The 25,317-nt window shown below is 40.6% G+C and overlaps 1 protein-coding gene across 2 annotated transcripts in view; it reads left to right on the plus strand.

Moving 5' to 3' along the window:
* CORO6 (coronin 6) overlaps positions 1-25,317 on the plus strand; it is a 157,322-nt gene that overhangs the window by 87,600 nt on the left and 44,405 nt on the right. Inside the window, exons 4-6 of one of the 2 annotated variants that reach the window (XM_077480346.1) lie at positions 14,177-14,306; positions 14,696-14,877; positions 22,131-22,250. In XM_077480346.1, coding sequence (XP_077336472.1) covers positions 14,177-14,306; positions 14,696-14,877; positions 22,131-22,250 — 432 coding nt within the window. Of the gene's footprint in view, positions 1-14,176; positions 14,307-14,695; positions 14,878-22,130; positions 22,251-24,046; positions 24,167-25,317 lie in introns of both variants that reach the window. The other variant, XM_077480345.1, reaches the window with a different exon arrangement.

Below are 25,317 nucleotides of genomic sequence, written 5' to 3' on the forward strand. Positions count from 1 at the left end.
GGTTGCTGGCTGCAGTTGTCTAAGCTGAGCGTGTCTGTTGCACTATTTTTTACACTGCCCAAAGCCAGCACTAACAATTCGCCCCCCCCCCCCCCCCCAACACACACACACACAGGAGAGGAGAGAGGGCTCGATCTGCTCCTCTGCGTCCCACCCTTACCCCCCTGTGTCTGCCTACACTCTAATCTCCAGCACTGTGCCTCAGAAAAGGAAAGTTGGGGCCAGAAATTTTAAGTCCAGCAGCCCCAGATACATCTGAATGAGAGGTGCTGACTGCCAAGGGGTGAGTGAACTGACTGCCAAGGGGTGAGTACACTAAGGTAAGTCAGGGTTCTCAGAGCACCCCTTACATCAGAGTTCACCTTTACACCAGAAGCCACAGTGTTCTCCCTTACATCAGCGTTCTCAGTGTCCCCCCTTAAATCAGGGCTCCCAGAGCATCCCTTATGTTAGAGTCCCCAGAGTTCTTCCTTACATCAGAGAGTGCAGAGCCCCCCCTTACAGTGTAAGGGAACTATTAGAGTTCAGATGTAAATGGGGAACTCTGCAGATTCAGAACATTTGTGATTAACTTCATATGATTAATATGAATAAAATGTTATTTAATTGCTAAATATATGTATAGTTTATACTATAAAAAAAAACAATTGCTGTGCGCCGCTAATGTGTTCGGGTTTGACCTGAAGAAAAGGTGGCAACTCCATATGTGTGTGAAATGCGCGTCAAAGGCAGGTCAGCAGATTTGTTCGTATTTACTACAATGAGGTAGTGTGAATGGCAGTTCTGAGGCTGCATTTCAGTTGGATGCAGCAGGGCCTATCAAGATATATTTGCACTGCAGGCAAAGCAGATCAGCCGCAGTCTTTGCTGCATTTCCTGTTTCTCATGTATGTGAGCAGCTCTCCATTCAAATGCAAATGGCCGTGTTTGATGATCTCCGTTTACAAGAGTCATAAAGATGCGAGCTGCGATACGTTCTGGCATAGATCCTCTGCAGTTCTGCGAGTCGTAAGGTGAAAAAGGAAACACTTTAGGCGAGCTTAACATTTAACTTGTTTAATATACTGTAAATGAAGCTTCTGGAACATTCTGGGAATGAGGCCTACATAGTACCTTGAGTTTGAAGTATCAGGTTAAATATAGAACATGCACAGCAGCCACGTGTCTCACTCTGGTGTCTGGATCTCACACTGTGATACAGCACTTCTAATTATACTTCACTAGAAGGAGATGGGAACAGGGAAGCGACTAATCAGATGCCAGAAACAGAGGCCAGCGTGTGACGAGGGCTGGGGGATTCCAGTAAGTTCTTATCCAGGCATCAGCATATGGTCAGAATATTATTGAAGATGCAGGAAGAGCGGCGTCTCCTTTGTTCAACTAATGTGAACAGCTACGGGACAGAGCCAGAATACAATATTACTGTTATGCACAATCGCCATAAAGCATTTATACGTTTCCAAAATTCCCTCCTCTGACGTGAAAGCGACAGGGTGGAGACCACAGCATGTGATTAGATAAATGGAGACCTGCAGTTCAGTTGTAATCGGAGATATGGAAAAATAGTATAAATAGAAGTTTATTTTTGTTTTGTTTTTAATCATTTTCATGTATGGAGTGTTTTTTGGTATATAAATGTATCAAAACTGCCTTATTGTTTGCAGTCCACTGTCTGCCACTATTGAAAATGAATATTTCTGCTTGTGTTATAAAAGCACTTTTAAAGAGTATTTCCAGATATGGATATTTTTGGATAGTCACATTTGTCCAGCTTTGACCAAAGTAACTATGGTGTGGATTTACTAAATTCAGTACAGTTGCACTAATTTTCTCCAGTGTTTTGTAAATGTGGTGAAGCTTCAGTTTGTGAAGAACCGGATGGAAAGAAAATAATAAAAAAAAACAACAAAAAAAATACAGCATTTTTGCTTGCACCTTATTGGATGATGAAAATCAGAGTTTTACCATATTCACCGAGCTCTGGGGAAAATGAGTGTAATTGCATAGTGCACAGTCTATTTACCTTTTAGTAAATCCCCCCCTATGTAAATACTGTAGCACCCTGTAGTTTAGGCAGGGAGTTCCTCACTAATTTACTTGCCAGGAGTAGTTATCCTGGTTGATTGATAGAGATCCATTGATTTCTCCGTAAGTTTGGCCTTGTTGCACTTTTCTCTTCTACCACTAGGTGGCTAGCTACTTGGTGGTATTAGATATGAGAAGGGAAACCCAAGGTCAGGTTATGGGTATATGGGGTATCCCAGCCAATAGTCAGGTGATTGGTGTTCTGTGCCACCTGAACGGCTGTGTGGGTGGACATGTATCGTACACCCCAGGCTGCTAGGCTGGAGATTAGGACTATTCCAAGGGCATCTGAGTGCCAAGCTAGGGACCCAGCAGGGAAGAATGGGTGACGCTTGAGGGGGATACCACCACAAAGATTGGATTCTGCAATATGCATGTGCAAATCTGGCATCTTGCTGGGGCCTTTCCCTGCATGGCTGTCCTTTTGAAGTCTTGGAGTCTGTCAATTAAATCTACAGCTACGTAAGGGTGTCCTGGCCCTAACCCTCTTTCCTCCCCAAAATACAAAAAGGACTGTTAAGAGAAATAAAACCTTTTACATCCGAGAAGTGTCTGGTGCCCAATGACTTTCACCATCTTTGCACCCACTATGCCTCACAAGCCAATACATATTGAAGGATATCTTTGGCCTTAGAGGTCCTCTTTAGACTGGAAGAGGCTAAAGACTTTGCCACAATACCGTATCTGAGGGATCCAGTGGAAGCTGGAAATCAATGTAGTAGGCACCGCTGTAACAGTGATCTCCACCAGCTTCCAAGCTGTTTGGCACAAGCACCATTGAGGTATTGCTTTGCATTTTCGCAATGAATGCAAAGCATCATCTGATTGGACAAGGTGGAGAGTGTGATATCAACACCTTGCCTCTACCTCTCATTCAAACAGAGACTGCTTTGCATCTTTTGATGCTACTGAAGCCATCTTTTGAGAAAATGCAAAGCGATCTCTGAATGGTGTGCTTGCCAAGCACGCAACAGGACTGGGAAGCTAGTAGGAATCGGTGTCTACTACAGTGATTTCCAGTTTCTAGAGGAATATCACACGTATGGTCTATTCATAATTATATTGGTTCAAGCTAGAGCAATATAGCTATTAAAAAAATATTCTGTATTTCTACTTTAAATTCTGCGTCCGTTCTGAGGTTAAAGTACATCTTATGCCGCGTACACATGATCGGACTATGCGGCGGACAAACCGCCGGACTTTGCAGTGGAGGTCCACCGGACTTTCTGAATGAACAGTCCTGCCCACACACAACCGGACTTTTCCGGTCATGTGTGTTTAGCCCCCCCTTCCCCAAAGCACCCCCCCATGTTGAGGGCATGTGGCCTGGTACGGCTCGGGGGGGGCACTCGCTTGCCCCCACCCCCTTTCCTGACCGGCGTGATAAGGGTCTGATATGGACTTTGGGGGAACCCCCCACGCCGTTTTTTTGGCGTAGGACTTCCCCTTTAAGTCCATACCAGGTGACGGGGTCAGCGAGGTGTCAATCTCACCGATGGAGGCGTCTACCTGGAGCCGTGTTCAAAATGAACGGACTTTTCTCCGTGTGTGGGCAAGTCCGTTCATTTCAAAAGTCCCGCGGACTAGCACACAGACGTGCGGATTGTCTGCCAAAACTTCTTTCTAAGTCCGCCGGACTTTTGGAAAGAAAAAGTCCGCTGTAGCCCACACACGAACCAATTCCGTTGGATAGCCTGATTGTGTGTACGCGGCATTAGGTTTCTATGTCTCTGTGTAAAATGTTTTATGCAACAGCTCAACAAAAAATCCTGTGACCTTCAAAATGTTCCTCACCTTCATGATTTTTGTGAAAACTTGTAAATTTGCCACCAGCGCTTTGCCGTCTAAATGTAAAAGGTGCATTGAGCAGGGTTACCAGCACTTCCCTTTTGCGTTCCAAAATCCCTGTGAGCCCTTGTACACACAGTCAGAGAATCTGTCGGAATGAGTCTTATTGGACCGTGTCGTCAGATAATCCGACTGTGTGTGTTATGCATCGGACTGATTCCGTCCGAATCTCCGTCCGACCCAATTTTCCAACATGTTGGAAATATTTCCCGACCAACTGGGCCGGACGGACCTAATCCCATCATGTGTAGAGCATTTTCATCGGACCAAGTGCCACGCATGCTCAGATCAAATTCCTACATCAAAGCTATTGGCTACTAGCCTGAATGTAGTCCCATCTTAACGAAATTACGTCATCACGTTCTGAAAGATCGGATTTTTCGCCAACTTGGCCCGACCGTGTGTATGCAACAGTTTCGGACACAATCCGTCGGACTAAATCCGACGGGCAAAATCCAACGGATTTGCTTGGCAAAATCTCCGACCGTGTGTACGTGGGCTAAGTGATTTAGGAAACTACATCCCCCAAGAAGTCATTTTGCTAAATATTAGCCAAGATGCCCATAACTGACCTACATATGGGTTTCCAAAATATTCTAGGCTAAAAGATACTGAGTAGTCACTACATAGATGCTCTGCATCTTTTTTTTACAGCTAATCTAACTTTTTACAGCGTTTTTTTTTCTAAATTGGCTCTCTTTTTTTTGTTTATAGCACAAAAAATAAAAACTGCAGAGGTGATCAAATACCACCAAAAGAAAGCTCTATTTGTGGGGAAAAAAATTTCAATTTTGTTTGGGTGCAACGTCGCACGACCGTGCAATTGTCAGTTAAAGCGACGCAGTGCTGAATTGCCGAAAGTTCTCTGGTCAGGAAGGGGGTCAAATCTTCCCGGCCTGAAATGGTTAATGTAAAAAGATGATTAAAAAGCTATGGGCACTGTATGGGGGGGGGGGGGGGGGGGGGGAGGCGGGGGCGGGGTGATCTATTTTCATATTACTGGGTTTAGTAACACTTTAATCTTTAAAAGGCGTTGTAAATCCTTACATATACCCACTGAAGTGACTAGCCCCAGGTGATACAAAGAGATTAAGTAAATCCTCATCGAGTTGTACCTGTTTATCATCAGCCCTCTCTCATCTACATCCATTTAAAGTACAGAATTTACACATTATTTCTGAGCTACAAAAAGCAGAGTGAGGGGATCTGATTTCACACCCTGAGCTGAGTATAATCTGAGACCTGAGTGGAGGGAATGGACACCTCTGCCCCCAACCCTACACTATCTGATAGAGAAGCTGTCAATCGGCTTCTGTGTGTTGGAGGGGGGGGGCATCTCCCAGGATTACTCAGTGGCAGCATAGACTGTCAGACTTGGCTCATGCAGCTTGCAGAGGAAAGGGCAGACAGAAATTACACTTGTTGCATTGAATAGAGACAAGTACACACTATAGAAGGATATGCTTTGTTCATTTTTTTTATTTCAGAGGTTTTCAACCACCTTAAATGTTGCCAAATATTGTAAACTGAAATTGAGAGAAACTTGTGGATCACTGGACAGCTCAAATTTTTCAGGGAATAATATTCATGAATGCAACTCTGGGCCACCAGTTGAGCACCACTGTACTTTAGTAATAAGCAATGTGCCCTTTAAGGCCTCATGCACATGGATGTATGAATGTATGCAACAAAAGGGCTGCCTGATTTTGGCAGAAAAAAAAGCTTCCAATGTTGGTTTTTATGTGTGTTCATGCATGTTTAGAGGCATATGGCGTTTTAGAAGTGTTTGAGCGTAAACTTATTAAATTGACTAGAATATTTATTCTACCCACTAGAATACAGTAAATGTATGCACATAAGCACATGTGTAATGCATTTAGGGGCATTTCTGTAAAATAACCTCATAAGCTCCTCTCCAAATTTCAGTTTTGGGGCATTTTTTATGACTCTAAATGCTGCTTTTAAAATATGGATCTAAAATATGAATAACGCCAAACTGAGTATAAAGGCATAAAAAATATGCTGGACACCTGTGCATGAGGCCTAATAGAAACCTGTCATGAAAAAACTTGCTGACTTCTGGAAATTCTAGTTGCCTGTCATACAACCCTCTGGTTTCAAGACTTTGCATCACTAATCTGGAACAAGATAACAGTCAGCTAGCATTTCTGGAAGGTGGTCAGCAATTACAGCCCAAACTTAACTTAACAGAAATTATAAATTATATACTTATATTATAACATTTCTCTCATAGCAGGTTTGCTTTAAGGCCCAACTGAACCCTATTTATTACTGTAATATAGTCAGGCTGCATATATAGTATTTTGTTTGGTTAAAAAAAAGGACACAAGTCCATCTAGCTCAAGCAAATGAAAACAAAATAAATAGAAAACCTACACATACGCAATCCTATACCCACAGTTATTCCAGAGGAAGGCAAAAAAAGAACACTCAATAAAGCGTGATCCAAGGGGGAAAAAATGATCTGATCCTCCAGGAGGCAGAAAGATATTCCCCAGATCAGCAATCTCAATATTTCTTAATTTGTTAAAGTGGTGTGCCCATTTAAAAAATAAAAATAAAAGTCAGCAGCTACAAATACTGCAGCTGCTGACTTTTAATAATCGGACACTTACCTGTCCCAGGGTCCAGTTTGGTGGCACTGGCATTTTAACTGTGGGCGCCCGGCTGTGGCTTCCGCTTGCTGTGAGTGCCTGCCCAATCATTTGGGACCTGTCACGTGTCCCAGATGATTGACAAGGGGGCAGAGCTGAGCCCTTCCTGCGCCGAGGGAAAGTGATGTCACCAGCCCAGGCACTGGGAGGCAGACTACGAGGGACTCCCTAGCAACAGGCATTTAGAGGTGAGTAAAAAAAAAAATGTCCACATTTTTTTTACATTTTTTTAGGAATTTTTTTTGTGCAACCCCACTTTAATATAAAGTTAGAGTTTGTGCATTTAGCAATGCCTCCAGCTCTAGCCAGAACTGTTTCTTCAGAGAGCCTAGTCCACATTTTCACAGCTTACCGGATGTAACAAGTGCCCCCTTGTCCTCTGAAATGACCTGAAAAGAATAATAATCTCTACACCATCAGGCTGTGAGACTGCTGGAGAGCTAGGCTACTGCTTTTATGTAGGAGAGCAGCGTTCTGACACTCCTGCATGCTGCCAGCACAGTATTTTAACCCATGCTGCAACTCTTTAGTACTTAAAATGGTAAAAGACCAAAATATTTATTACTGTATATTCAGTCTGACTGCATTACATTAATAGGGTTAAAATGGGGTTTAAAAATCTGCACGGGGCAGGATTTGGACACTTGCATCTCATCGTTTGCAAAAGAGCTGGATTTGCCAGCATGCCAGTGCAAGTGTAGATGTATTTCACATTAGAATAATAGTTGCAGGCCTCTCAGGGCACAGGAGACAGATAGCAGGCTGCGGATGACGGAATCACGCAAACTGACCACTGTTTAAGGGCTCAGCAGCCATGATTATTGTGGTCAGTTTGCAGAGGGGAGGGTATAGTCAGGTAGGATCAACCAGGTATTTTAGGTGATACGGGGGTCCAAATTATACATCACAAGCGCTGTGCTGTATAAGGGAACAGGATCTTTATTTTTATTTTTTGGGTTAACAAAGCGCTTTAACAGTATATGGATGTCGTCGTTTCAGCTGTGGTATGTACAGTTTATTACCAGCTTGTATCTGTCTGGTATCAATGTATTTAGTATACTGTATATGTCACATAGCCCCTGACAGAGCTGCAGCTAGAATTGCTGGTATATGAAGCTCCTTTTTTAACCTAAGTGAAAAATTATTTCTCTTTCAAGGAATTTAAATCAAGTGGAAGTATTGCGTAGAAGTGTGAAGGAGTGTTAGCAGCATAAAGCCTAGTACACACAGGCTGAATGTTGGGTGACATTGGGTGGTTCAATAAAAACCTGTCGACATTCGGCCCGTGTGTATGGCAGCCAGTCCAACAGAATAGGGCTGTTTGGCCAGCTTCTGTCAGAGGAGCATGCTGGAAAACCAGCAGCCAACCGGCTCCCGATCAGCGCTCTCAGCCAAGGGCAGAGAGTGCTGTCCAGGGTGTGTTCTCCACCTGTCAGAACCCAAAAGGACAACAGGGCAGATTGCTGTACTAACGTACATCGGCTCCAACCGGAGCTTTAATTTCTTTTGTTAAAAAAAAAAATGTGGTGTGTACCAGGCTTTAGGGTATGTGTGGAAGAAGTACCAACCACATACAAACCCAAAAACAAAAATGTAATATAGTGCTGCTTACATTTATGACTGTATTCGTTTTTCTTTATTCAAACTTTCACTTTATTTTCACCTGGTAACCCTGAAAATAAGACGCTTTCTGTATCTGGATGGCTACACTCACTTCTTCACTTTATCTATAGAGTAAACCATGATTGTCACCCAGCTGGATTTCAACCATGTCTTTTTCTTTTCATTTACGTTACATTGGGTATGGACGGATTAGTAGTTTACAGAAGAAAGATAGCATTGTTTGTGCTTTTAATTTTAGCTCACAGCAATTGACAAGGACACAACATTTCTGGCATGATCAGCAGGTACTTTCTGTACATGCTAAAAATGTTATCGGCCTGAAAAAATGAAAATTAAGGCTGCTTTCACACTGATCAGTTTTTCTTCCCTTTTTGCATTTCAAAAAGCAGACGAAAAACGCATGACCATTAAATCCTCTGGAACGCTTCACACTGGTCAGTTCCGGGACTGTTGCGTTTTTCAAAGTTGCTGCATTTTTTGTGCATGTTTGATGTTCTAAAAGGAATGCACCAAAAATGCACCTCCCCATTGAAATGAAAGGAATATGCTTCAAAAACGTGGCAAAAAATGCATCGAAAATGCACCCATGGTTGCGTTTTTGGTGAAATTTTTGAGTTGCATGCCTTTTTTTTCAGAGATGCAGAATGCACCAGAAATGTGGTAGAAACCTTGCAAAAATGCATATGCCTTTTTACAGTGCTTTAGCAATGAAGCAGTGTGAAAGTAGCCTAATGTAACCACCACAAAACAAATGAGAAAGTAAGCAAATGTTTGAACAAAGGAGAGAATGTGGATATAGTATGGAATATATAGTTTGGAATAGAAGACTTGCTAAAAGACAATATTTAAAGTGTAGTGATGATTCATACTCTGAATGGGCTAATCAGGCTATAGGATATTAGCTGTGTACCCAAAGGTTCAGTGTTTGAGCCGTTACTACTTAACCTGTAGCACTACTCCTGCAGGAGCTGCTAGGTAATTTGGGTTCTCTGTTCTCGACTCCAGGAACAGCCTCAGCCCCTCTGACACATCTGGTTGAATGAAAGTTACTGCAAGCACTTATAAGAACACAAGTATAGATACCTTTTAACTTGGCTTTTAGTACCAGGAAATAGACACAAGACAATTTAGTGGTAAATTAACTCAATATATTGGTTCAGGTTACAATCAATGATGGTTTGAGCATAAATGAGCATACAGGAGGTAGAATCAGATACAATCTACAGACAGTATAATCACTATGTCAAAGTAACTTAGAGCAGAGTTTTGTACCACTAGAATAAAATCAACACATACATTGGGAAAGTCAGCAAAAACAATGCATATAAGCATTAACTACAATGCAAAGAAATAAACTAAAACTAGTCTAGAGTGCCCTCAAGGAAAATGGCTAGGACAGTGCAATGTCCCCTGAGAGGTACCTCTTAGCATAAGCAATAGGTAAAGGTCTCTGTGTAGCAGCTGTAAAGGGGCATTCTTTAGTCCTAACTCTTCAACCGGCTAAAGTTGGGGCCAGGTTGTATTATTGGTGCACACGAGAATAGTCTTAGTCAAGCCTGTAGGCAGCAATAAAGCTACTAGAAGGCTGTAAGGTCAGTTCCTAAAGGGCTCTGTCTTTCTCTGGCAGCGGAAAGCAAATTCCCACAGCAGCAGTTTACCAGTGCCAGCAATATTGCAGCTCACCATCCAGTCACATACAGTGATTAGTCATCTCTCTGATCTGCAGGTAACTCACTGTTGGCATCCCAAACTTAGCACTCTGGATCCCGCTCAGGATGCCAATTTGCAGCAGTGATGGTGCACCCTGGACAGTGATGTGCACTCTCTGGGCTCCCTTATGGCAAGAGGAAGCTACAACCTGTACAGTCTGGGAAAATGCAGCTCTTTCCCCTCCTTCTGGCAATCTCCTCCCTGGGTAATGTAGTTCATAAACTCTTGAAACAGTGGAGTTCCTCCTCAGGACTACAGATCCCAAGCTACATTGCAGTCTGACTCAATCTATTGAACTCTTCCTGCTCAGCAGTTAACTCTTTTGCTGAAAACACTGTTAAAAAGTTCAGCACCACAGGACAGTAGATACACATTATCACATTCTCATTCTTAGCCAAGCACCAGGCTACAAGCTTCTTTAAAAATTATACACAGATGCAACCCACCGAGCTGGGAATATTCTTTGCGTTGCCCTTCTATGTGCTCCAAGGCCAGTTATGGGGGCAGTAGCCATTTTTAGGACTGTTGGAATTCTGGTGAGGGGACGTACTAGACACCTTTGCTGCCATTGTGCTATATGCTGGGTGTCCAGTGTGCCCCTGTGCCTTTATGGAGGGGTGGGCTACATCCAGGTTCACCTGCCCTCTGCCTATCCATTATAATGCATTGACTTCTTCTTGGAGGCTCTCAAAATTTTAAGTTAGATACAGAAAAGTTGAGGTAGGGTTTAACTAAGGGTCGAGCCCACATACCAATGACATATATCAAATGGAGAAATTGTTCTCCCTAAGTGGGACTTTAATGGCCCTAGTGATTAAAAAATAAATTTGATACACAAGATGTAATGAGAACATTTATAGAAAAATATATAATTTTATTAAATACATATAATATAAGTTAAAAGCAGAATCTGTATTTAAGTACAAGAAAAGTGGATGAACAACATACAAGTCAACAGGGCATGACAATGACTATATAATACTCAAAAGTCCCAGACTGCCGTAGTAGGATGACATGACAGAGTCAAGGGACTAGTTAAGACTGCAGATAATACTGGGGTGCTGTGAAATGACTTTGCCGCTTATGCATGTATTTGCAAATGTGTGCAAGCTAAACCATTTGTTTTTAATGCATACTGTTAGACAGGATAATTTGGTTGGTTGCAGGTTTTGTTTGACATGCGTCACCCTTCCATGTGCTCCTTGCTGCAAAGGTCAGTTATAGGAAGGACAGTGGACATTTGTAGTACTGTATGATTTTTTTTTTCCCCATGCAAGAGCAAATTGGATTAGCTGTGAATATAAGATAGTTTTCTTTTATTTTTTTTATTTTTATGGGTTGAACTACTGGATGGATTCTTATTTTCAACCTGACTAACCATGTACCTATGCATCCACATGTAAGGACCAGTGGCACCTGGTGGTCATTTTTTTTTTTGGGGGGGTGGCCCCCGGGTTACCTGCACCCCCCAGCATTTTGCACTGTTTGCCACCCCAAGCCCATCCTTTTTTGAAGCCTGTTAGTGAATGTTTGCCCCTAATGGATGGGCCACCCCTGCTAAGGACTGGTAAGCTGCAATATTTTCTACATTTTTTGAAATTCTTTAAGTGGTCATATAAAAGAAGCCCCTTGATGTCCATGTATTTCCACCACCCTTTCAACTGTCATTTCATAGCTGTTGGAAAAAAAACGAAGAAACACAAGTAGGCTGAGCTTGAGATAAAGGCATTCATTCATGCAATTTGTTTTTAGTGCAGGTTTAAACATAAAATGAAATATCTTATTGGTTAATGTGAGGCAGATTTTTCACTTACTCTCTAATTTGTTTACACTTCAGGTTTTTCTCTTGGCCATTGACATTGTCCTGCTTTTTCCTACATTTCCCATAGTACTGGAAGAGTAAATCTACTCTACTCTGTAACACCTCTATTCTTGCTCTGCATCTTGTTAATTGTCAGCACTGCGGAATCAGCTTGGGACAAAGCCAAGGACTAGGCACAATGCTCACAGCCATTAAAAAACACTTAATAACATACACTGTGTACTCCTATGCTTACTGCTCACTACCCAGAACTCCCTACTGCTATGAAAGTGTCTTCATTATGTGGAAAAAAAACTGTTCAAACACATACCTGAGACGTGCACAATGTCTTCTGGGATTTTTTTCCCCTTCTTTATTGACCATAGAAGGAAAACCTCTACGATGGCGACTGTATCGTATATCTTTTAATCCTCCTGTGAGTTAATAAATGTTTTATATAGTTTGAATTGTGGAGAAATTAAACAATGACTTGGAGTGGCTATAAAAAAAGTCACAGGGAAGAAAGTACTGAGATAAGTCAAAAGTAGATCATTACAATAGAGCGAGACCGTACAAATTAAGAGTGCTAGAACACTCCAAAGAGGGTGCAAGAAATGTGTGAATGGAATTATTTTAGACTTGCTGTTTTTGCTGCAATCAGGAGCCGTCTCTGCCAGTAGAAGACAGTGATTATTGCCAACGGCTAATCCCAACCAATCAATCATCTTGGTACATTCAGCCTGCCCACATATGGTTTGAATCTCGGGCTGGTTCCTCCTGAATCGGCAGAGATTCAAACTGTCTTTGGCTGGCTTAAGTTACCATTAACCTTTCTAGTTAAACATTACACACTCTCCATTTGTTTCCACCTCTGTGGTCATTAAGAGGATATTTATCATTCCATCTGGTTATTCCTCAAGATACAAGCATTATGGTGTGGCTTGATCGAATCAGCTTAGGCCATAGAAATTTAAAATGTCCCAAGGCATGTCTACTAGGGCTAGTGGATTGTCGTTAGCCGATCTCCTGTAATTGTACCTCTGTCACTGTTCCTGTCTGTATATGCCTCATGATGGTTACTGTTTATTGTTTTTACTTGACATGTCTTAATAAAAATATTTTCAACACTACTAGGGCTAGTGGAGGCACTTCCTAGTGTTACTAAAGTAAATTTATTTTTTTATTTCAATGTTTTTTTATTGAAAAATCCAGAAATAACAAGAGTAGCAGGTAAAATATATATTTTTTTAATTTAAAAAACAAACATGTTATACTTACCTGCTCTGTGGCCCTGATCCTCCTCTTCTGGGATCCCTGGCAGTGATCTTGGCTCCTATTCTTCTTTTTAGGACTACCATAGCCAGCTGCTGGCTATGGGGAGAGCATAGTCTCTGCACTCCCGACCTGTGTGTCTATGAAACCACGCTCAGGCCAGATAGCTGATCACACTAAGATGCATACGTTTCTATGCCTAGCATGGTCAGTTTGAAATAGGAAAGCAGGGAGATTGGCAGGATTGCCAGGTATTTTACACAAAGGAAGCAATACAAAGAGAACAGAATACTTTAACGCAAGTACAATAGACACATATCAGAACTATGAAATGGTGGAATATGTAATTAAGTATTCTTTAAGGACACTATACTTGTATGCTAAAAAATAATGTAATTATTATTATTTAAAGATCTCTCCCTCCAACTCTGTTGGAGTGGAAGAAGTGAATTAATTCAGTTCTTCCTTTGTACTAGCTCGCCCACACTACCAGAGGATGACCCAATAGCTTTAGCAATATTGGTGTCTTTGGACCCGAATCCTAGAATCCTAACACCTAACCTCAGTACAGTTCTCGGGAAACCACAATTTCCAATCTCTCTCTATTCATATACTGTATACCTCTACCCTTCTTGAAATATTTACTGCTGACACTTTTAAGGACATGTAAGGACATGAGACTGTACCAGTCCTTAATGTTTTTTGTGAGGAAGTTGTATGTTTTTGTAGCTATATTGTATTATATTACATATTTAAAAGCAATAAAGCGTATATAAAAAAAAAAAAATCCAGTTTGTGGTGGGAAGCAGCAGCATTTACTGCTATTACCCCTAATAAGATTTCATATATTTCAGCACCTAGCAGTAAGGCAGTTCTGTTCATAGAGTTTGCATTGAAAATGGACCTGTCAGTGATATACCCTACCTGGAGGAGCATGGGCTGCCTGGGTAGTTTCTGCCAGACTCAGCTACTTGTTCGAGGATACTAATTGCACTCTGACACGCATACAAAGGGGAGAGGAAGGTCTGTTTATGAAACTTAAAAGACAAAAAATTTTTTGTCTTAAAGAAGAAAGTGCAATGAATTAATGAAGAACACATAATTTGTCTCTTTTTAATAGACATGTTTGCTTATATGAACAACTTTCTTTTTCTGTCCATAGGTTTGGCAAATTCCAGATTATACACCAGTGCGGTCAATAACAGATCCCATTGTTACACTGGAAGGTCACTCCAAGAGAGTAGGCATTATCTCATGGCACCCGTCAGCCCGCAATGTGCTACTCAGTGCAGGTACAGTAATACAAACTTCCTCCTTTAAGAACATCGATAGGCTTTTATTGTGATAATCAGTCTGGCTTTGCTTTCTTCCCAAACACTCCACTTGTTTACATATTGTAGCTAAATTCAACTTTCAGCAAATGTTAGAAATAGAATGTGCTGTGAATGTATTTTTTGCCGGCTAAAGGACTCTCACAGCTGCAGGGTATAAACTAATATATAAATCTGTAGCTAGAAATGCTATCATGAACATTTTACAGACTTGGTTTAAATTTGAGGCAGCAGCCCAAAACTGTACCATCAGGGAGACCACAGTATTTGGCAACATATGTTTGTTTTTTGTATTGAAAATCAGATGCTTGTAAAGCTTACAAATCTGTTCAACTGTGCTCTGCTGTTAGGCAGCGATAATGCTATTATTATCTGGAACGTGGGAACCGGTGAGGCTCTTATTAATTTAGACGAGATGCACAGTGACCTCATCTATAGCATCTGCTGGAACTACAATGGGAGTCTCCTCACCACCACCTGCAAGGATAAAAAACTTCGAGTTATTGATCCACGGAAACAAGAAATAGTGGCTGTAAGTAACAATCAAACTATACATTCTTTCTACTGCGCACGTATAAAGTGATCAGTGTTTATTTTTATGTTCTGTACCAAATGTAAGGCCCTTTATTCCAAAATATAATTTTATAGTCTTAATAGTTGAAGTTAGTAAACTTGCATAAGACAGTTAGACTGACTTCTTAATAGTTTTAAGCCTTGTACACACGGTCGGAGAATCCGTCGGAATGTGTCCTATCGGACCGTGTCGTCGGATAATCCGACTGTGTGTGGTATGCATCGTACTGATTCCGTCCGAATCTCCGTCGGACCCAATTTTCCAACATGTTGGAAATATTTCCCGACCAACTGGGCCGGTCGGACCTAATCCGATCATGTGTAGAGCATTTTGATCGGACCAAGTGCCACGCATGCTCAGATCAAATTCCTACATCAAAGCTATTGGCTACTAGCCTGAATGTAGTCCCATCGTAACAAAATTACGTCATCACGTTCTGAAAGATCGTATTTTTCGCCAACTTTGTCCGACCGTGTGTATGCAACAGTTTCGGACAAGATCTGACGGACAAAATGCGACGGGCAGAATCCGACGGATTTGGTTGTGGAAATCTCCGACTGTGTGTACAGGGGCTAAGACTGGTGATTTGGCAGGTATGCAATCTGCCAAAGTGAGAGCATTTGTGAGTTGGATTGAACTTATTGAGGGCTGCGCCTTAGAAGACATGTAGTAACTAAATAGTAAGTTAGTACTATATGAAATTAGAACTAGTTGTATGGTCTTTATCATTGTCAAGCAGTGGGCACATATCACAATCCCCTTTTTAGATGTACCAATAGCTGTATAATATGATTACGTGCCTAATTAAATATAAATTGAATGGATTAGAGTCCAACTTTGTGATCAGGTCCCCCCTCCAATGCTGTCCACCCTCTACCCTACATGGATCACCTTCTGCATCTCTCAAAAAACTCTCCATTCCTTTCGGTGATCATTTATCTGGTCCTGTGATGTCCTAAATGCTAGACTGTGCTGTGCAAAGTATGACAAAGTACCCCTTTGCAGCATTCCTCCTTTGAATCAAGGGGGGAAGAAGCTTGATTTACTGAGCTCACAGGCAGTGGGTTGAATGACACTGAGTATCATTTAACCTGAAAAATATTGGTGCCACAGTGCTGGATGGGTAAGGCTTCAGGGGACAGCATTGGCGGTCAGGTGAATCTAGCAGAGGAGCTTTTTTTCTGTATATGTCAAAGCTCACTGCTTAACAAATTTATAGGATATGCAATAGGGTTGTAATGTATGATCAGCTTTGGCATGCCCCAAGCTAAAGCCAGACTATTAGTTTGACAAGTGTTTTCATTTAAATATCAGATATAAACTACAGTAGCCGGCAGATTTCCTGTCTAATTATAATGGCTATTACATCCATAATGTTAAAGTTTAATTGCCTCTCAAAATTTCCTAAGCATATATAACCACTCCTGTAGATTCAGATAAACATTGAATTTCTTGTTTGCATATGATATATGTATATTTCTTTTATTTATAGCTCTGATGCATGGGGCCTTGACAGGGCATACATTGTTCTAAATAACTAAATTATGTATTTTCCAAAAAATAATGAAGTATAGCCTCCCATATAATAACTATTCATATAGAAAATACCATCATCCAGTAATAATCCCCTACCTTCACAATTTTCAATCTACCTCCTTTCCCCTTAAATTATGTATTTTGCTCATATTGGAGTGACTGTTGTGTATCTGCTCTCCTGATATTGTTTTTATACTTTATTTTCTGTAACTATCTTTAATCTATATCTCTATAATCAATACAATTGTATGTAAGATGCATGATTTGCATGTATTTTGTGGTTGTATGGAGTGACTAGGATGTTCTAAATAATCTTTTACAGTGCCTTGAAAAAGTATTCATACCCCTTGAAATTTTCCACATTTTGTCATGTTACAACCAAAAACATAAAATATTATATTAGTATTTTATTGTGATTTTTTGAGATAGACCAACACAAAGTGGCACATAATTGTGAAGTAGAAAGAAAATGTTAAATGGTTTTCCAAATTTTTTACAAATAAATATGTGAAAAGTGTGGCGTGCATTTGCATTCAGCCCCCCCAAGTCAATATTTTGTAAAACCACCTTTCGCTGCAATTACAGCTCCAAGTCTTTTTGGATGTGTGTCTACCAGCTTTGCACATCTAGAGAGTGACATTTTTGTCCATTCTTCTTTGCAAAATTTCTCAAGCTCTGTCCCATTGGATGGAGAGAGTCTGTGAACAGCAATTTTCAAGTCTTGCCACATTTTCTCAATTGGATGTTGAAGGTATATTTAGCTTAACCACTTTCATTCTTTAAGAAAATCAGTTTCCATTTTGTGTCTCTCTAACATCCACTTCACGAATGGATATGCTCAAGTTTTGCTAATCTAGTTTTGTTTCTCATGTTACTGTTATCTTCTTTAGTTGTTTTGTTTCTTGGAAAGCACATGATTTTTGAGAAATCATTGGTTTCACTTTTGTCACAGGCTGTACTTGTATATGATTGGATAATCTGTATGACGCGTTCAAAGGACGGTACTTTCTGAAAGCCCCCTTTAAATATTCACACCAAAGAATAAAGATTAGAGAGACTTTGTTGTTTTGTGTCATTGTCTCTATGGGCTAATCTCACAGGCCTGTGGGGATTGAAAATCACACTTTAACAGACATCGAAGGGTTAAAACCATCTCTAGACAATCTACATTCCCTTTCAGATGTAAGTCTGGACTTTGACTGGACCATTATAACACATGAATATGCTTTTATCTAAACCATTTCATTGTAGCTCTGGCTGTATGTTTAGGGTCGTTTTGCTGCTGGAAGATGAGCCTCCCCCCCAGTCTCAAGTCTTTTCTAGACTCTAACAGGTTTTCTTCTAAGATTGCCCTGCATGTGGCTCCATCCATCTTTCCATCAACTGACTAGCTTCCCTGTCCCTGCTGGTATGTTAAGGGTGATGTACAGTGTTAGTTTTCTGCCACAATTAGCGTTTTGCTTTTACCCAAAAAGTTCAATTTTGGTCTCATCTAACCAGAGAACCTTCTTCCACATGTTTGCTGTGTCCCCCCCACATTGCTTCTTGCAAACAGAAAAAAGGACTTCTTATGTCTTTCTTTCAACAATGGCTTTCTTCTTACCTCTCTTCCATAAAGGCCAGATTTCTGGAGGGCACAGCTAATAGTTATTCTGTAGACAGATTCTCCCATTGAGCTGTGGATCTCTGCAACTCCTCCAGAGTTGCCATGGGCTTCTTGGCAGCTTCTCTGATTAATGCTCTCCTTGCCTGGCCTGTCAATTTCGGTGGACGGCCATTTCTTTGGTTTGCAATTGTGCCATACTCTTTCCATTTTCGGATGATGGATTGAACAGTGCTCTGTGAGATGTTCAAAGCTTGGGTTATTTTTTTTTATACCCTAACCCTGCTTTAAACTTCTCCACAATTTTTTTCCCTGACCTGACTGATATGTTCCTTGGCCTTTGTGATGTTTATTCACTAATGTTCTCTAATAAACCTCTGAGGAATTCACAGAACAGCTGTATTTATACTGAGAAATTACGCACAGGTATTTACTAATTAGGTGACTACTGAAGGCAATTGGTTCCACAAGATTTTAGTTAAGGGTATCGGAGTAAGAGGGGTTGAATACAAATGCACGCCACACTTTTCAGATATTTTATTTGTAAAAAATGTTAAAAAACATTTATCATTTTCCTTTCACTTTGCAATTATTTACTACTTTGTGTTTTGTCTATCACATAAAACCTCAATAAAATAAATTACATTTTTTGGTTGTAACAAGACAAAATGCGGGAATAACATTTTATTAAAACCAAAAATGGTATAAATACTTTTTCAAGGCACTGTATATTGATTTATGTGATTCTTTAAGATAAATTGTAAGAGGCTATAGATGTGTTTACTTGTGTACATGCAGGAAACCTACAGATTGCCCTCTGTGCTAAACACTTGCTAGAAAGCACACCTTCATTGTCATTGTGGGCTGGGTAATAGGGGGGTGGAGGGCACCCCCTTATTATTAAAGGGGACTTGCAGATTCTGATAAGCCCCCTCCCTGCAGACCCATACAACAGCAAGGGGACAAGGTACTTTGCTACCCTTTTCTTGGCCAGCCAAGTTGCATGCTTGGATTAAGGATCTGGTAGGGTTTTTTGAGGGTACCTTACACATATATTTTTTTTTGCATATCAAAGGGTCTGGTATACATTTGGGGGGGGGGGGGGGTCTATGCAATTATTTTTCATTCTTGCTCTAGGATATGCTACAACAAAAATGACATTTACAAAAATAAAAAAATAACAGTTTAACCGCTTGCCAACCAGCCGCCGCAGTTATACTGTGGCAGGTTGGTGCGGCTGTTCAAATAGCCATAGCTATACGTCAGTTCTTTAAGATGCTATAGAAGGCTGCCGAAGTGTGTCCCCGGGTCCAATTCACGTGTCTGGTGGGCGCGATATCCACTGGGCATCCTCAATCGCTCCTGACAGAACGAGATATGGGGATCTGTGTGTGTAAACACACAAATCCCGGTTCTGTCAGGGGAGTAGAGACAGATCACGTGTTCCTAATAAGTAGGAAAACACGATCTGTCTCTACTCCCACTCAGTCCCATCCCCCCAGTTAGAAACACACCTAGCGAAACACACTTAACACCTTAATCGCCCCTAGTTTTAACCCCCTTCCCTGACAGTGACATTTATACAGTAATCAGTGGACATTTTTTCATCATCATCATCATCATTACAAGAGAGGAGGACACATTACATGAGAGATGGCCACATTACATGGAGGCAGGGCACATTACGAGAGAGAGGAGGGCACATTACGAGAGAGAGGAGAGGGCACATTACGAGAGGGATGAGGGCACATTATGTGGGAGCGGGGCACATTACATGAGAGGGAAGCAGGGCACGATGTGGGGCACACAGCAGGGCACATTACATGGGACAGACTGCAGAGCACATTGTAGGGCACACAGCTAGGCATGCTACTGTATGAATTTCATTTGTATGCAGAAGCAGCTTTCATCAGTCCTCTAGTGGTGCGCCCTTCCCTACGGACCCCTCCTCCTATTCTGTCCATCCCAGATGATGTCACATACAAGCACCTGGGATGGACAGGAGGGGAGGAGTGGCTGCTGAGGAACAGAAAGCCGCAGCCACCTCTATCACAGCCACTGCCTATCTCTGCATGTGTTAGCAGAGGGGATGTGATCTACCTGTCAGCTGCCTGCAACTGACAGGCAGATTGCCACGGAACCACAGAACCCCTGGGGACCTCTCTGTGGAACCCAGGTTGAGAAACCCTGTTCTAGACTGATATTCCAAATCACACTCTGTAATAAATTATATCTGGTCCTTATGAAAACTGTAAAGGTAGATAAAATGGTTCATTATAATTAAGCGTAAAAATAAATTGTAAACACTAGAATTTTTTTTAAATTAAAATAATTAATATGTTCTACTTATCCGTTCTGTGCAATGATTTTGCACAAAGCGGCCCAGAACCTCCTCTGGGGCCTCCCTCCCTTCTCACAGGATTTGATTGATGACAGCGGTTTCCCAGAAACACTCAAATTTATAGACTACTAACATACACCCCGACATAACAAGGAAAGCTCTGTTTCAGCCTGGTATATTCTCATGTACAGCTAGTTGACACATTTTTGGTTATAGTTGCTAATGTACATTTATGTGAAAAGTAAGTACATCTAATATAAATTGATGACTTTTTCAACATGCAAACATTAAGGCTGGGTTCCCACTGCAGCACACTCTGGCTCACAGCAAGAGTCCAGTGGGTCCCCATTCAGGTCTGATTTCAGCCCAAATTTTTGGCTGAATTCAGACCTGAAAAGGACCAAAAGATGCACAGGACTGCTGTGGAGATGTGTGAACCTGCTCAATGGAGAGCCGGTCACACTCTCCTGCTATGTGAATTGGATGCGGAGAAATCCGCATCCAATTCACAATAGTGTGAACCCAGCTTTAATCTTTACCCAAAGCAGTACCTACAGATTACAGTGATATACTTATGGAAAAAAAACACCCATGGCCTTGAAAGCTGGCATTACTTTCTTTAGCAGTAATGACGCCTTGTAGGTTTTTTTCATAACCTATCCAGTCTCTGTTATCCACTCCGCTTCAGCTTTTGGACAAGTGGCCTTAAATTCTCTTCAAGAAGACTTTGATTTGGTGCAGAATTCATAAATGACTGCAGGCTGCCCAGGTCTTGAAGCAGCATAGCAAACACTAAGCCATAAAATTTCCACCTCCATGATTCACAGTTGGTATGAGGTGGTTATTTTGAAATGTTGTCTTCAGTTTGCGCCAAACATGTCTCCTAAATTTTTGATTCATCAGTCCTGAGCACTTTGTTCCAGAAGGCTTGGTCTTTGTTTATATATTCAATGTAGCCTTGCTCTAATGTTCTTTTTATAGAGCAAACCCAGCATACCTCACATGCAGGTTGAAATGGGCTACTCTTTTTCATTAACACCAACTGTTGCCATAGTTAACTGCAGATCACAAGATTATTTTCCTTACAGTACGATGACTAAATTCAAATAATTTGGTGGTCACTTTTAATCCCCTGACAGACTCGTAACATCCACTACTTTCTTTCTGTGGGCCCTAAAGAGTTCCTATGATCTAGGGATGATGACACCAAACATGTCAATGGCAAAGAGAATGCCACTCTAGAGATCTGAGGTTTAAGTAAACCTAATCTGCAACACCAGATTCTAATTCCTTGGATTTAAAGTGGTGGTAAATGTAGGGGTGTTCACAACGTCTTCTATGTGACATCTGCATTTTCAATTATTTCTATAATAAGATTGTATAGGCTATGTCATTTTTATGTGCCATTTGTTCAAGTAGTTCACCGTTATCTGTAGACATTGTTTGAATGCAGATCTAGTATGTGCCTTTTTTAAAAATCTGTATGATGAAAAAGTCAACAATTTTCATTGGGTGTACTTTTGACTCTATTCTGTTCCACTAGGCTTGACACAAAGAAATACATATTGTAGTCTGTTCCTCTATTGATTGAAGAAAAGATTGAACTTTTTTTTCCCAGTGTGTCACTAAATAACTAAGTCTAATGTTTTGTGTTTAAGTGTGACCCTAATTTAATGCATGTTTGTGTTTTCAATTTGCTGTGGTGAACTTAACCTGCTAACCAACAACTAGGAAAAAAGTGGGCCACATGAAGGGGCTCGACCAGTCAAAGCCATTTTTACATCTGAAGGCAAAATATTCACCACCGGTTTCAGCAGAATGAGTGAGCGGCAGCTGGCGCTGTGGGATCCGGTATGAGAAGGTGTTCTGCATGTTTTTTTACTCTACCTATAAATATCTTTACGTATACTGACTTCCTGAGGTCTGCAGTCATACCAAGGTGACTGCTAATGTGATGAGGTAATGAGCATATTTTCGATTAATAGTTAAATGCAGCTCTTTATTACTGATATTACTGACATCTGTGCTAAAAAAGCACTTGGGACAAAACTGACCTCCAATTTGCCACTGCACTGCCAGTATGGTAAAAAGAGTACTATTGGGATGCTTTTCATAAGAGTTAGTGAAAGATGAACAGCTCAAACTATAGCAATAGAGATGTCCACAGCACTAACACTTCTATGTTTTCTCTTTTAACACTTTATCCCCATGCAGTTAAACACATGAGAAAATATGACCTAGGGGGAAAAAAAAGTTGTTACATTAACAGAGTTAATATAATACAAAGAGTGATTTTGGGGGATAATTAGCTCAGTTGTAGTAGTAATTTTAGTGAGATGCTGCCTGTCTGAAATGTGTTTTTTACAGGTCCAGGCAGCTCAAGTTAGATGCAAACCTTGACTTTCAATAGCTGGAAGTAGTAAGCCACATTTAAATGGAATTCTATAATGTTTTATAGCTTCTCCAAGCCACCTGCGAACCCAATTGTCCTAGTTATTGGACATGTAGGTTCTATAGCTTGTTCCTACTGCAAATGGACTTCTATAATGTTTTATAGCTTCTCCAAGCCACCTGCGAACCCAATTGTCCCAGTTATTGGACATGTAGGTTCTATAGCTTGTTCCTACTGCAATTTAATTTGACTTTCCATCCATACCATGGCCATGTATAGCCCACCTGTACAGTGTGCAGTTTAGAATTGTGAAGGTGGAACTAATATGCACTCAATCTATCCAATTTTATCTGAACATAGTTATTATTCCCACTGAATTGATTGGCTGCATTCTCTTGAATGTCAAATTAGAGTTTCATTAAATATATTATTATTAACATAGTAAAGTAGCTACCACAAGAACACAATAATCTCGATGTAGCCAAAGATGGCTACATGATCAATTTTAAAAAATCACCTGTTTTCACCTGTCACTCATAAAAAATATCTTCCTATACAGTTACTGTTTAGGCTTATCTGTAGTTCTAGCCTGTTACTGCACATAGAAAAGAGAAAGATAAGGCAGCCCAAAATGATCAGTCTGTTACAGTCTTTATACTTCACAAATTGGCAAGTTATCTGGTGACTCGGGTTAAGCATATCAATGATGTGAGGCAGTGGGTGTCATATTTATATTGCCACTTTGCAGAAAATGTTGACTTTAAAATGACAATCCTTATTGGTTAACTTGAGTAGTTAAAGATGCAAGCATTCAGGATAAATCAGGTCCCTTTTTCGGGCTTTATACATTACTAAAAGAAGAGACCAGAGTTATCCAAAAGGCTTGCTCAAGATAGCTCAAGATGGCCAATAATATGTATCAATTGGACTCCATACTTCTTGCATTAATCGATGGCTTACACAGTACAACACTCTACTACTGCATATTGTCACTTTGAAATTAATTAAAGAATAGTAACTGTGCAGTTGGCAAACAATGGTCAAAACATTTTGGCAGAGATGTCAGCAGTTTCTGGATTCTTGACAAATCTGTGAAGCTCTTCATCCAGGGTCACCTTGGAAACTATAGCTGCAGAGGATTAGGAGTCAGTAACATACTGTCTTGTTCCTCCTGCCAGGACAGTGAGCCTTTGTGTCTAAAAACATGTTATGATCAGTGTGTTTTCCACCTTACCTCTCACCCTCACCTTCACAGGAGAAATGTGCCCCCCATGAGGGGATGAGACCAATGCGTGCCATTTTTACCAGAGATGGAAATATATTTACAACTGGTTTTACACGGATGAGTCAGAGAGAACTGGGCTTATGGGACCCGGTAATGACAACCACAATGCTAAGTCCAAGGAATTTGATTGCTATTGTCACTGTTTCCAAAGCATAAGGCCAAGATCATATCCCTTTCCTGTCTGTTTGTTAGAGCAGTCATAAAATTTTGGGTATTACATCACTGTATATTAGCGCTAGTAGCACCCATGTTATTTCCTGGTTTGCAAGGGTAGAAGAAGATTTTCTATGAACGAGTACCTAATATTCCAAAATCCAATGGAGCAATCGAAAATTTTATACTTACCTGTGTTACCCTATGCACACAGTCAAAGTTTTATGATAGTTATTCATGTGTTGTGCTGATAGTTGCTATGTACATAATCCCTGCCTTTGCACCAGGCTTAAATTTTATGCATGTGGCTTTTACTTTCCTGGACTTTTAGAGATATTTTAAATCAATTGCATCTAAAGGAGGTGTCAGTTTTTCTCAAGAAACTTCAATAAGTAATTACATCACAGAACGTGCCAAGTTGTATCTCACCAATTATGCAAAGTGTGACCCTCAAGCCTGAGCCACATCTGACCTGTTTTCTCATAATAATGATTTATTCTTCAATTTGTTGTCCCATAACTAACATGCCCAATAATTTTTCTATTTTCTTGTTGGCTCTTAATCTACTTTACGTTGCTCTTGCATCTGGTAATTATGATTACCCAGTCAATAGAAAGTAATTTGGAGAATCTGTGAATGGTATATATTGCTGCTAGAGGTTCTGTTTCTGTACGGACATCAGAATTTCCAACATGGTCCTTATGCTTACAGTGGCCAATAGCAGTGCAAATCCAGGGCTCAGAATGCAGTGTGTCAGCATGGCATATGCAGATATATTTGGCCATGCTGCAAAGCATGATGGTTACGTCCAAGTTAACCAAGTAACAGTTGAAGATGTTTGTGGTGTATTCTAACCAAAGTTTTGATTTTTTTATTGTAAAATAAGATTCTGACCATGGGGCACAAAATGTCATATGTATTGATGTATGTAATTACATGTATTTATTGAAATGATGTGGTTAGGGTAAAACAGGGTTTCCAACCCAAAATATATCTTATTCCAAGTATAATAAATAAACTACAGACAGCTCAATGTTTTTGTGGATACATCATTAACACCACTGCCCCGAAATATAGTGATTGTATGA

The sequence above is a fragment of the Lithobates pipiens genome, unplaced genomic scaffold, assembly GCF_037356315.1.
Source record: "Lithobates pipiens isolate NorthernLeopardFrog02 unplaced genomic scaffold, aLitPip1_a1.2 Scaffold_16, whole genome shotgun sequence".
Taxonomy (NCBI): Eukaryota; Metazoa; Chordata; class Amphibia; order Anura; family Ranidae; genus Lithobates; species Lithobates pipiens.